Source organism: Uloborus diversus, chromosome 5, assembly GCF_026930045.1.
Source record: "Uloborus diversus isolate 005 chromosome 5, Udiv.v.3.1, whole genome shotgun sequence".
In the NCBI taxonomy this organism is placed as follows: domain Eukaryota; kingdom Metazoa; phylum Arthropoda; class Arachnida; order Araneae; family Uloboridae; genus Uloborus; species Uloborus diversus.
Window position 1 is genome coordinate 71,708,240 of NC_072735.1, and position 13,497 is coordinate 71,721,736.

Below are 13,497 nucleotides of genomic sequence, written 5' to 3' on the forward strand. Positions count from 1 at the left end.
CAGTTGGCTTCGAAGGCGAAACGTAAGGCTTACCTCCTCGCATTTAACTCCTCGTGTTTCTGGAACATTAAACCTCTCATCCTCTCGGAAATATTCGAATACCATCATTGATGTTACTTGAGGAAGATTATTAGATTGTGCTTTAATGAATCCGGCCTCCATAGAGTGTTCAAAAAGATTATTGAATTTCTAAAAATAAAAATATCAGCGCGCTCAAAATGTCCGTAGCGAAAACAAGGGATCTTCGGCAGAAGGCTACCCATTAGTGCCCTGTGACGTAAGCTCGTGACGTTTCAAAAGAGCACACTTTTGCGCGTGGATTTTTAAAAATCAATCACGGTGTTTTAAAATTCGGCGATGGTGAATTTTTTAGTTTTGAGGGTCAATTAACAATATCCAATAGTCAAAATATGAACATTTAATATGTTACAACTTCCCTATTTACCAGAATAGGTTATAACAAGAAAGGGTGTAGTTGACTTTGCAGGCTATTGATTTATAAATTGACTAGGACCAGCCTAGCTGGGCCCAGAGCCTGTTGCTGGTAATCACATTTGTTTTACACAATTGTTTAAAAACACATTTTTCTGTTTTCAGACTGAATCTACAAGTCATAATGATGAATTAATCAATAACTACTTGAAGTTTTTAAGCTTCATCAGCAAGAATAATGTTCAACTAGGTAAGCATGTCTTCTGCGAAGAACAAGTAACTGTTTCTTTTTAATTATAAATCAAGTCATAAATACTATCTTAGCCAACTGTATCTCAGTCAACTACATTTATGTACAAAACGTTAAAAAAAAAATTATAACCCATTATTGAGCAACACATAGCTTTAAGTAACGTAAAAACATAAAAAGTTTCGTAAGCTGAACATTTGCTATTATTTTGAATTTTCAATCCCATTTTTATAAATAGCACTGAAAGCATATGTGCATTTACAGGGAAGTAACCAGATTTTTGTTTTGGGGAGTTTTTTTACCAAACACATTACATGTGATATCTTTTTGATTACTAATATTTGATTTCATTCGTATATTAATTTTTTTTGTTTTGTTACTATGATATTATGAGGGTGGGGGAGTGCTGCAGGCATTAACATGTGCAAATGAAAAAGATGATGTATCTCTTAAATCAAGAAAATAAATCTCATAAGCACACTATATAACTTCATCCCTGTTAAATATATAATGTATTTTTGACAACTCAAAAGAAACAATGGATTTACTCATATAAGAGCATTCAAAGTAATACTTCTTAAATTCATATTTTTTGACATTGTTTATATGTTAAATGTAGAAACCGTTTTTTGTTAGCGCTAACTATTCAAAATCTACAGGTATTATTTGTAAGAAATGATGTTCCTAACAACTCCAGTACAAACAAATACTGCAGATAAACAGACAAGGCACGTGAGCTTTAAAAAAAATGTTTCCTTTTATGAATGAAATTGAAAAAAAAAAGAGTGAGAAAAATAAATAAAAGATAGCATAACCTTTTTAGCAAATTATAGTATATAATGAAATTTTTTTTTTTTTGGGGGGGGGGCAGCTTTGAAACAGTGAAGGAAGATTTGAACCCAAAAAACACACCCCTTAAATATAGTCATGTGCATATATGCTCCTTACATATTCTAAATTCTCCACCAAATTTGGTACAGAAAGTACCATTTGACTCCTAATTTTAAAATTATAAAATTATTTTTATTTACACAAATTTTTGTAGTCTTACTCAGGTTGTGCATACTAACGGGGAGAGAGGTAACCTCACACTTGTGTCCGAAGGGAGCGCAGAACCTGAAAGGTTGAGAACCCCTGCTTAGGTTGCATACTTCATGTTGCAAAAATGATCAAAATACAAATAAATACAAATACAAAAGTGACGACCAGCAACAGACTCTGGGCCCAGCTAGACTGGTCTTAGTCAATTTACAATCCTCAGTGAAGATCAATGGCCCTCTTAAAACTATCTACTCCCTTGATCATTACCACCTCTTCCGGTAAACTGTTCCAAGGTTCTACTACCCTGCTAAAATAATAATTTTTCCTAACATCCATGTTAGCCTGAGATTTAAATAGCTTAAAACAATGACCCCTTGTCCTGTTTTCAGTGCTAAACTTCAGCCCCGTAACATCTTTCGTTTTAATACATTTAAACAACTGAATCATGTCCCCTCGGTCTCTTCTTTGCTCAAGACTGTACATTTTTAGCCTTCTAAGCCTGGAATCATAGTCTAAGTGAGAAAGTCCATTTATTAGCCTTGTAGCTCGCCTTTGAACCCTTTCCAATACATTAATGTCTTTCTTAAGATAAGGAGACCAAAACTGAACAGCATACTCCAAATGAGGTCTTACCAAACTTCTATATAAGGGCAGAAGAACTTCTTTAGATTTGTTTGAAATAGATCTATTGATAAACCCAAGCATCTTATTGGCCTTGTTACTAGCAATGCTGCACTGTTGGCTAAATTTTAAATCCTGACTTATTAAGATCCCCAGATCAGTAACTTTGTCTGCCTGACTAATGAGTGAACCTTGCAACACTTATTTCCATGCCCTAAATGTAGCACTTGACATTTCCCAACATTAACAGCCATACCCCATTTATCAGCCCACTCCGTAATATGATCTAGATCCTCTTACAGCTGTTTTGCTTGTTCTTCATTTTCTACAGTCCCCATAACTTTGACATCATCAGCAAAACAATTCATGTTCCCAGAAATATTTTTGTGAATATCGTTCATAAAAACAATGAACAAAACAGGCCCTAATACTGATCCTTGAGGAACCCCGCTTAAAACCTCACTCCAATTAGAATAATTTCCCCTTACAACTACCCTTTATTTCCTTCCGGTCAGCCAGTTTTTAACCCAAATTACAGTTTTCCCTCCTATTCCTATATCAGCTAATTTGCTAAGTAGAGCAACATGCTATACCTTATCGAAAGCTTTTTGAAAATCAATGTAAACAACATCTACAGGCTTCTTCTTGTCCAAAGCCATGGTAACTTTGTCATAGAAATATAATAAATTAGTTGCACAAGATTTACATTTCCTGAAACCGTACTGAAAACTAGTCAATAGATTATTAGTCTCTAGAAAATTTAATATCTTAATTTTTATCAATGTTTCAAAAATTTTGCAAACAACCCAAGTTAGACTCACAGGTCTATAATTTCCCACACTCCCTTTAGACCCTTTCTTGAAGAGCAGTGTAATGTTAGCCAGCTTCCAATCCTCTGGCACTGTCCCCGAGTTATAAGAAGCATTGAAAATACTTACGATTACATCTGCTAATTCCTCCGCACATTCAACTAAAATTTTTGGATAAATATTATCAGGTCCCGGAGCCTTAGTCTCTTTAATTTTTTCAAATGAAATAAAACATCATCCCTGGAAAATACAAAGTCCTCGAGCTGTACTATAGCTTGTGTCTTGTTGGTGTCAACTGTTGAAATACAGTTATCGTTAAAAACACTCGAAAAAAGTTATTAAGAACATTAGCAATATCACTATCGTCTTGAATTAAAATTCCGTGCTCATCAACCAGTGGCCCAATATGACTATTTCGGAATTTCCCCGAATTAGCGTATGCAAAAAAACCTCTTATGATTCCTGTTTATGTTATCTGCCAGTCTTTGCTCCAACTCTCTTTTCTGAATCCGTACCAAATACTTAAATTTACGCCTTGCCTTACAATATTGGAGCCTATCTGCACTGTGACCAGTTTCTCTAAACCTATGAAAAGCAGCTTGCTTGTAATTTAGAGCGTCTTTAGTTTCTCTGGAGAACCACATTGGCCAAATTTTAGTGTTGACACCCTTTCTTCTTAAAGAAACATGATCCCCAACCGTTTTCGCTAGCTTTTCCTTAAACTCTGCCCACTGAAGATTCACATCGCTATTGTCCAATCCAGGAGAAAAAACTGCTTTTAAACTCTGCCTAAGTGCCACAAAATCAGTATTTCTGAAATTGGGCACAAACCTAAAATTCTCTACTTTGTGCGTATCAAATTTAATCCCAAACCTAATACTGTTGTGGTCACTGTCTCCAATGTGTTTCCCTACACATAACCCCTGAACAGAACCTTCCATATCACAGAAAACTAGATCCAAAATCACGTCCTGTCGAGTACCTTGAGTTACAATTTGATCTAAAAAACAGTCACCAATTACTTTCAAAAATTCCTATTCTCTGCTATTACTATGGTAAAAATTATTCCAATCAATTCCTGGAAAATTAAAATCTCCCATTATAATGACTGACCCCTTGCTTGAAATGTCAAATAATACTAAACATCTGTTCATCTTGACCCTGGCTTAAGTTGGGTGGCCTATAAATGTTCCCTAAACGTAGTTTATTGCCCTTATTGCTCATCAACTCTAGCCAAATCATATCAATCTCATTAGGTTTATCATTAATTACCAATTCATTGCAGGTTAAAGTGTCTCTGACATAAAATAAAACCCCACCACCTCTTTTACCTACTCTATCTTGTCTAAACAAATTGTACCCAGCAATAGATAATAAATCATCATCACTTTCGGTAGCCCATGTCTCGGTAACTCCAATAATATCCAACCTCTCGTCTATTGTTATGCTTTTCAATTCTTCCATTTTGTTCCTAATACTACGAGCATTTGTATAAAAAACCTTAAGTAAACCCATCTTACCTTTATTTAATGCTGCGCGATTATTTGAATACCAACTGTTAAAATCTTTTCTCTTACTAGCCCCCTATTTCCGTTTCTACTAAAATCCCAATGGTTAGTACATATTCGAATTCTGCTCCTTAAAGCATGCCCCCCATTCCAACTTAGTTTTTTGATTCTGAATCCTCTAAAACCAAACCACTAACCATTTTGACCCCTGTAGAGCTCAGATGTAAGCCATCCCTAGCAATCCAATCACGTTTACATTTACTCCACACATCAATAAACCTGATACTACGCTTAACGCAAATTTCCTTGAGTACCAGGTTCATACACCTAGCCCGTTGGTTTAACTAACTCCTATGCACTCCATACCTGGGAAGCAAACCAACCACTTGGACATTTGCCGAACAGTTGGTTGCTTTGACCAACAGGGAATCCCATTCTTTTGTAAACTCATCGTTGTTACTATGGCCTACATCGTTAGTTCCCACCCACAAAGTAACTACATCCTCTTTATTAAATACCCCCTTCTTTTCAGCAACCCTATTTACATCTCTCACCCGAGCCCCTGACAAACAACATCTAGCCACCTTACGTCTAACTCTGCCTATTGAGTTTCCCACCTCACGCAGCATTGAATCTCCCAAAATTATACCCTTAGTTTCCCAGTCTGTCACCTCAGCAATAGCTTTCCCCTTTACCTCTGGAATTTTCCCACTATCTAACACACAGCTAATGCCCACCTCCTTTTTACTAACTTCCTCCTTTACCTCTGGAATATTCCCACTATCTAATGCACAGCTAATGCCCACCTCCTTTTTACTAACTTCCCCCTTTCCCTCTGGAGTGTTTACCCCATCTACACTCCTACAGCCTAATGCTAACTCACCCTCCAAAATAAGCATTCTAACTCTGATTTCTGAGAGTTCAACACAGTTTGTGCACATGAAATCCTTCTCAGACTCATCCTTTCCCTTAAACAAGCAGAAGGTCTTCTGACATAGGTCACAAGAAATCCACTTGTCCCCTTTACCACTTTTAACCTCCTTCATTATGCATATAACCCCCATTCTAGCTCAAAATGATACTTAGAAGTCAATACAAAAATGCAAAAGTGAAGAAATAAAACTAATTATTAGAATTAGAAAGCATTGGAAGTAAAAGTTACAAAAATTACAAAATCCTAAGACAAGCAGTAAATTAAAATAAACAAGTTACACACTTAACAGAGCATTTAGGCTTAACAACAAGAAATCAGCACATTTTAGGCTTAGCTACAAAGAATAGAAAAACACTTTAAGAAAGCAAGTAAATCAAAAATAAGACATAAAAGCACAAAAATACTTAATTATATGATAAAATACAAGAAAAATACTGAAATTAAAGCAGTAAAATAAACAATTACAGTAAAAAATCACTTATCTCAGGAGCAGCAAAATATCACCCCAGCAACACTAGCGCCCTCTATCGGCGGAATGAGATGAGAACATGAGATGTAAACATTAAAATAAAATCTAATGTTTACAAAAATAGTGGTCTTGCACGTTAAGCGACATCCATATATATAAAAATGAATGTTTGTCTGTATGTCATCCATGAACTCAAAAACTACCCAGCAGATTTAGCTGAAACTTTCACTGTTTGTTATTTTTGGTACTGGGAATGTTTATAGACCAGTTCGAAAAAAATCCGATCGATAGTCCCTTTTTTATTCCAATTTAAGTCACAATCCATTGGATAAATACGAATAAAATTATCGGCTGAAGAAATTAATTCGCGTGAAAGACCTCATTGATAAGAAGTTAGCTGTTGCCATTTTTCTTGAGTTTGAACAAATAAATTCTTTCTTTATTGTTTTATGGCTTTTCATGCAACGGGGGGATTTAAAACTTTTCTATTTGATATTTTTAGCAATTGATTGATCTTGCAAACTGCGTGAGTACAAAATTTGAGTATAGTCACGGCTTCACTTGATACCTGGACCGATTATTATGAAAATTGCTATATATATGTATTTTTCCACGGAGAAGGTGCATAATATGCTCATTGAAGCCACTGGCCACCAGGTGGCACTGCAGAGTAGCAACTTCTGCCCTGTTCAATCGATTGTCATGAAAATCAGTATAATGTAGTATTTTTTTGTTGGCCTAGCAACGCGCGTTGGGTACAGCTAGTACTGTATATTTCTAATTAATTTTAAGAGTATTGAACTTGTTTTCCCTTTCTTTCTTCGAGACTGTTTAATTAATTAATGTTATTCGAATTTTCAGAGGACCATGTAATGCTTCAACCATGGATAAAAATTGTGCTGGAATCTAAACTGGATATGACTGAAGCATTTATTTTATTTGAAAAGGTAAATTAGTTTTAAATAACTGAAAACATGACAAATTCAACTACTTTGTTTTTTAAATCATGTATGTTTAAAATAATACAAGCATTATTTTTTTTTATCATACTAGGGGACTCCGCCCCCTGATCCCTGATGCTCACCAACCCCTGCTTGTTTGATTCTCAAAGATTTAAATTGCCGATTAGAAAGAATCGGATTACAGACAGCATTCTGAGTTCTGTTTCGAACAAAATGGAAATTTCCCCCTCCCTCTTGTAAAAAATATAACTTAAGTGAAGAGTTCATAATGAGAGCACAATCCTGCTCACCCAAAGACAAAAAGAACTTGACTGAAATATACATAACCAATATATTTAAAAAAAAAAACGCAGCTGCCTGAAGAGTACTTTTTTCCCGGGTTCGAAACTAACTTGTACCAATGTGTACAACTGTAGGTGCCAAGGGGCTCCTGAGCATAGCAAAACAGCAATTTTGTATGCTTGAAAAGTTGTGTTAATTCATGGTCTTTAGTAACATGTTTTGCTCTTTAGCTATGAGTTTAAATTGAGTTGAACCTAGAACTTTTCGCTGAAATAGAAACCCTTAAGGGAATATCACACGAGAGAAATTACAGGACATCGCAACCGTGATAGCAACTTTCATCGCTATCTTTAACCGGTTTTCTACTCACTTTCACCAACGACTGCTCCAAAATATTCGCAGTTGCTCCTATAGGAGGATTTTTTTTTCCTCTGCTAGAAAAAAATTGTCTCTTATTTTAGGCAAGTTACAAAAGAACCAATCAGGAAGCTGGAATTTCATGATGTCAAGCACTGTCGCTGTATATACATTTGCAATTGTGGTGACAGAAATAATGGAATTCCTTTTTATTGTCTTTTTGTGGGTTGTATGTTTCAAAAATTATCAGTTACACTTTAAAAAACGGATGAGCGACATTTAATGTTTGGTTTTGCATCTGATTTAAATTGCTACTTATGTCTTAGTTAACATAAATGCATATTTTATGCATTTCTTAATTTTATATATATATATATATATATATATATATATATATATATATATATATATATATATATATATATATTTTCATTGGGTTATTTGAAAATTGTTTTGCATAAATGTTATAATTATGATACTTGAACAATTCAGTAAATTTTTTCCTTGAAAACGTTACGTGAAAATTCATTTTAAAAATCATGGTATTGAAGCTGATTTTTTTTTTTTTTTAAACTCAAACTGATGGGTACATGCAGTATTTACCATTTAAAAATACTTAAAATGTAAAGAAATGTGAGGCAAAGCAAAATGGTGAAATATTTACTGTACTTTTAGCACCTAGTAATCAGGGCCTGATTAACGCACGGTCCGGCGGGTCAGCGGACCTGGGCACCACAAATTTAGGGGCACCAAAATAGCCTAGCCTAAATTCACTTATTTACTTACTTACTTTTTTTTTTTAAAGCTCATTTTACTTTTTCTCAACTTTAAGGGAGAGGAGGCTCAAATTTTTTTAAAAATCAGCTCAAAACCTCATAAAGTTAAAAACATTTCACATAAAGAAGTCGTTGTCCCTTAGCTCTGGAATTTCAAAATAATTACTCGGATGACATAAATGAACATTTTTCAGAAGAATTAACACACTTTTAAATTTTTGCAAAAGGTAACCCTTCTCCTGGAGAATGTTTTAAAAGGATAAGATCACTAAACATTAACACATACATTTCCGAATGTGGATTCACCCCTGCAGCTTCTTCTTACCTTGCCTATCAGCAGCTGTTCCAGTGAATGTTCCTTTTCATTTTTGAAAAGAATAAAAAATCATTTGAGAAGCTATGTTTCTCAGGATGATTTACAGGCATTTTCCTTATTAACCATTGAAAATTCTGTGACATCAAACATAGATTTCAATTATTTGATCAACACATTTGCCTCTTTCAAAGCCAGAGAGAGGCTTTTTTAAAGCTTGATGTCAGAATTAGTAAGATTTTTTTTTTTGCAGTTTTAATTGTTTTTTAACTCTTTTTCGCCTTCAGAGGCAATTTTAACTGTGATTAGTTTGGTGACTATCAAGTGTTTGGTATTCAAATCCCAGATTTCCTTCCAAATATAGTAATGTTCCTTTAAAACGTAGTTTCTAGTAATTAGATCTCTAGTATGAAACATTGACTTTAAAATTGCGCGGATATTCTCATGGGAGGGGGGGGGCATCAACATCTACTCAGGACCTGGGCACCAGTTTGGCTTAGTAATATTTTAACTACGTATTAACACTTGTAGTCTATTCCATTCAAGAAAAAATAATAATAATATGCATACTGTAATATTTTGTTGTGTGTCAAAAAATACATTTGGTATTATTAAAAGATAAAGTTCTTTGTATTAACAACTAGTGGTAACCGCACGGGCTTTGCCCGTAATACAAAAATTAAAAGGTCTTTTGATTCGCCTGTATATTTACAAATAATGTGTGGTGAATTTTCTCTCCAATCGGCTTGTACTCATGTTGCGGTTCCACGTTATGATAATTTCGTATCTCGCCAATTGGCTTGTGCTCATGTTACGGTTCCACGTTATGATAATTTCGTAATTTATTTGTCCATCTTATGATAATTTTGTTCTTAAAATTGGAATCGAAAAAGAACCACATCGAATTTTCGAAAAATCACTTCAAGGTGCACACCCCCATGCTGAACTAACTTTGTGCCAAATTTCATGTAAATCGGCCGAACGATCTAGGCGCTATGCGCGTCACAGAGATCCAGACATCCTACAGACATTCGGACAGACCCGTCTGGACCTAGTTCGGGTTAAAAAATATCTATCTTAAATAAATATTATAAAGGTACTTTTTAATTTGAAAGTTAATAATAAGCAATATTTTCTTGTTTCGTCTTTATGAGATTTGAAACAAATTGATTTACCTCATTTCCTGATCAAGAGAGACCAACATATAATTGATACTGAACAAAACAATCTCCCCTAATGTAAAGTTAATGTAAATGTCTACGTATCGTATAGTTGTATGTTTGATTATGGAGATGGCATAAGAAATTTTTATGGGATATTGTAATCATTTAAATTGGAAAAGGTAACACTGAAATGCAGAAATTTTTGAGCCAACTGATCTGCTGCTGGTGCGGTAAGAACCATATTCGAACCACACTCCAAATCATATTATTCTGCAGTTAATTTAATTGGGGTTTAATTCCACTGAATAGATTAGACAAATTGAAGTTGAGCCATAAAATTATTGGGATATCGCCTTTGATTTTAAAAGCATGAAGAGAAGTCTCAAGGCGTCTTAAAATGTAACAAGAGTAATCACACTTTAAATGAAACATTCACCTTAAGAGTTCTACAAGTTATTGTTAAAACTCAAATAAGAATTTAACAGGAGGAGCCTTGGAAACTGCATGTAATAATAATCATTGCCTTGACCAATTCCACTACAATTAAAGCTACAAGAGTTGCATTAAGTACTTGTTTACTAATTTCATCCATAAATGCAGAAATTTGAGACACAGTGTGATAACCAAATGCGGAACTGACAAAAAGCGATGAACAAGCACACCCCCATGGATATAGACTAGAAAATGGTAGCCTCGATTCTGAGCAACTCGAGCAACCTTACGCACAATCAGCAGCAACCCTGTAGGCAACTTTCCGTCCGAAAAACCAGTTCCAGTAGCATTGACGGTTGCTATTGCGATGTCCTGTAATTTCTCTCGTTTGATATCCTCTTGATATCTGCTGTTAGAATTGGAACAAACTTGATTTGATGCAGAGAGAAAGTCTCTTTCGAACAACATAAAATGTTAATAGGTGTGGTAAATCTTTCATCCCTTAATAGACCCCCCCCCCCCCCCCACACACAGACTTCCTTTCACTATTTCTTTGACATTACTTTTTTTAATATATAGAGATAATAAATGTTGGCACAATTATTGATGTTTGTGCACAATGTAATCAATTGCAAGATTAGAGATGATTAAGAGCAGATAACACATGTACAAAGTAGCAATAAACAATATTGAAATACTTGGGATGAATGTAGAAAAGAAAAAAACACAAGTGATTGGAAATTTATTGGATTTAAATTAACAGCTTTCAGATGTTATTTCACATTAAGATAAAAAAATTATTTTTATCAGTCCTAATCAATATAGTATCAACTGCCTTTCCTAAGGATCTGTGATGGCTGTTGCAGTATCGTGCTATTTCTGCTACTGGGCTATAGACATTTTAGTTTCACAAATGATGTTGCAAAAAAGCATTTCATAGTTTGCTAAATTAAAGCCAGAAAGACAATCTTCTCAGTCGTTTATCCTGCATTTATTTATAGCTAATTCTTATTGGTTAAGTTAGTTATGTTTTATTGTTTTTCTTTTCTAGTGGTTTAGTTACAGAAAAGTAAATGAATCACTAATAGGAGTAATTCAACAATTTGCCAATACAGTTGCCAAGAAACCAAGAACCGAAATAAAGGAAGCCATGAAAGAAAGCTTAAGTAAAGTAAGTTGCACATGAATTGTTTTTTCCCCCCTCTATTTTTCACTTTCTTTCATCAAAGATGTAACTTTTGTTTTACTTATTAGCTATGTAAGGGAGCATATGAAAATTACATTTCAAAAGAAGTTAAAGAAACTGTTGAAGCTCTTCACGTTGAAAGAAATGTAGTAGAAGCAACAGAATCCAACTTATTGTCTCAAGTCGAACAGTTCGTTTCTAGTTATGTTCAGAATAGTTCATGACATACATTGTAAGTTTCAAAAAAAAAAAAAAAAGAGTGTGGTCTAAATTGTCCTGGAAGATAAAATATATCAACAAAGTGTTATTACTGCCAATTTGCAATGTTTTTGAAAGTAATTATAGACCATTTTTTATATTGCTCAATATCCATAATTAATGTGCTAAAAATTTAAAATATGTTTTGCTACAAAATGAAATTTTAATAAAAAATATTTTTTGGTAAAAATGTCGACAAGCTCATTTATGTAACTAGCAAACTGCCTGGAAAGAAGTATATTTGCTGGTATTACAGGGTTCGTATGCTCGGGGAAAACCGGGAATTGTCAAGGAAAATGACATAGTCAAAAATGTCAGGGAAAAGTCAGGGAATTTTCCTAATGTGCCCCCAAAAATTTTTTCAACAATTTTTTCCCAGGGAGTTTTATTGTATGCGATCTAATCTTCACTTTTATCGATGTTTCTTTTAAAAAAACTTTAAAACTTTGAGGCAAAATGATGCTAGCGATAAAAAAAAAGTGGCGACCCAAAAAACTTTCGCAGCCGCCATTTTTGACCCTCAATAGTTCCCAAGGAAAAAATTCCTCGGGTGAACAGGAAATATGCACAAACTCAACAGGGAAAAAAAATAAAAAAATAAAATAAAAAAATAGAACCGACTTCAAAATTGCTCTAAAAAGTAAAAAATAATTTTATTCTTTAAACACCATCGATAATACTTTTAAACATAATTTTTGAAGTTGGCTCAAAAACGATCGATAAAATCATTCACAGCCATAACTCAACTACAAGTATAAATTTAACCAGGTCTAGTTTCTTCATGACAGCATATTTGAGTAACGATATAAATGTTTCGTTCCTAACTTTAGATGATTTTTTGATAAAAATATGACCGAAGCATGGTTGCAATGGATTTTACTTTTTGTTTTTGCGCCAACTTCAAAAATTATGTTTAAAAGTATTATCGTTGGTATTTAAAGAATAAAATCATTTTTCACTTTTTAGAGCAATTTTGAAGTCGGTTCTATTTTCTTTTTTCAAAATTTTTTTATTTCATTCTTTTTAGTGTAAATGCAGATATTGTTTCAAAATGAACTTATTTGGTTTTATATATTACTAATAGAGGAAAAAAAAAATTATATATAAATGCATTAACATATAAAAGTGTTTCCTTTTATCACTAAATGTTATGAAATTTTACGATTATATGTAATGGAGGCAAAGCGCTACGTACGCAGCCCTCATCATTTTATGTTATTTTTATTAAACCCACGAAGAAGAAGAAGAAGAAATGCAGATATTTCGGTAAAAGTAAGAAGTTACCTAGTAAGAAGTTCGGCTCTATATCACTGTATTGCTTTAAAAAAGCCTTTATTCAAAATTATCATTACAATTACTATTAATGTTACTGTTATATGGCACCAAACTTTTATAACAATGAGTGTCATATTGTCGCGTAGATGAAGATAGCGAAGACAATGTGAAAGCCAAATGAAGCGAATACTCGTTAATCTCAACTCGAGATCTTTATTCAGAACCACGAATGAACGTTACATCTCCTTATATACAACTTGAGAAAGTGCTGGAACTTTCCAGACTTGGAAAGATACAGAAATTAATAGAACATTCGAGAAAATACGGGAAACAGTAGAAACGAAATTTTAGAAAAATTCACTTTGTCCAAGTCCGGATTTGAACCCGGGTTGCTCGTGTGGGAGGCGAGAATTCTACCACTGAGCCACC

General features: G+C 34.0%; 1 protein-coding gene across 1 annotated transcript in view; it reads left to right on the forward strand.

Moving 5' to 3' along the window:
* LOC129222052 (uncharacterized) overlaps nucleotides 1–11,936 on the forward strand; it is a 67,715-nt gene extending 55,779 nt beyond the window's left edge. Inside the window, exons 15-18 of the mRNA XM_054856474.1 lie at nucleotides 598–682; nucleotides 6,926–7,011; nucleotides 11,401–11,520; nucleotides 11,604–11,936. Of these exons, the coding sequence (XP_054712449.1) occupies nucleotides 598–602 (5 nt within the window). The 3' untranslated portion in view covers nucleotides 603–682; nucleotides 6,926–7,011; nucleotides 11,401–11,520; nucleotides 11,604–11,936. The remainder of the gene's footprint in view (nucleotides 1–597; nucleotides 683–6,925; nucleotides 7,012–11,400; nucleotides 11,521–11,603) is intronic.
* Nucleotides 11,937–13,497: the final 1,561 nt, after the last annotated feature.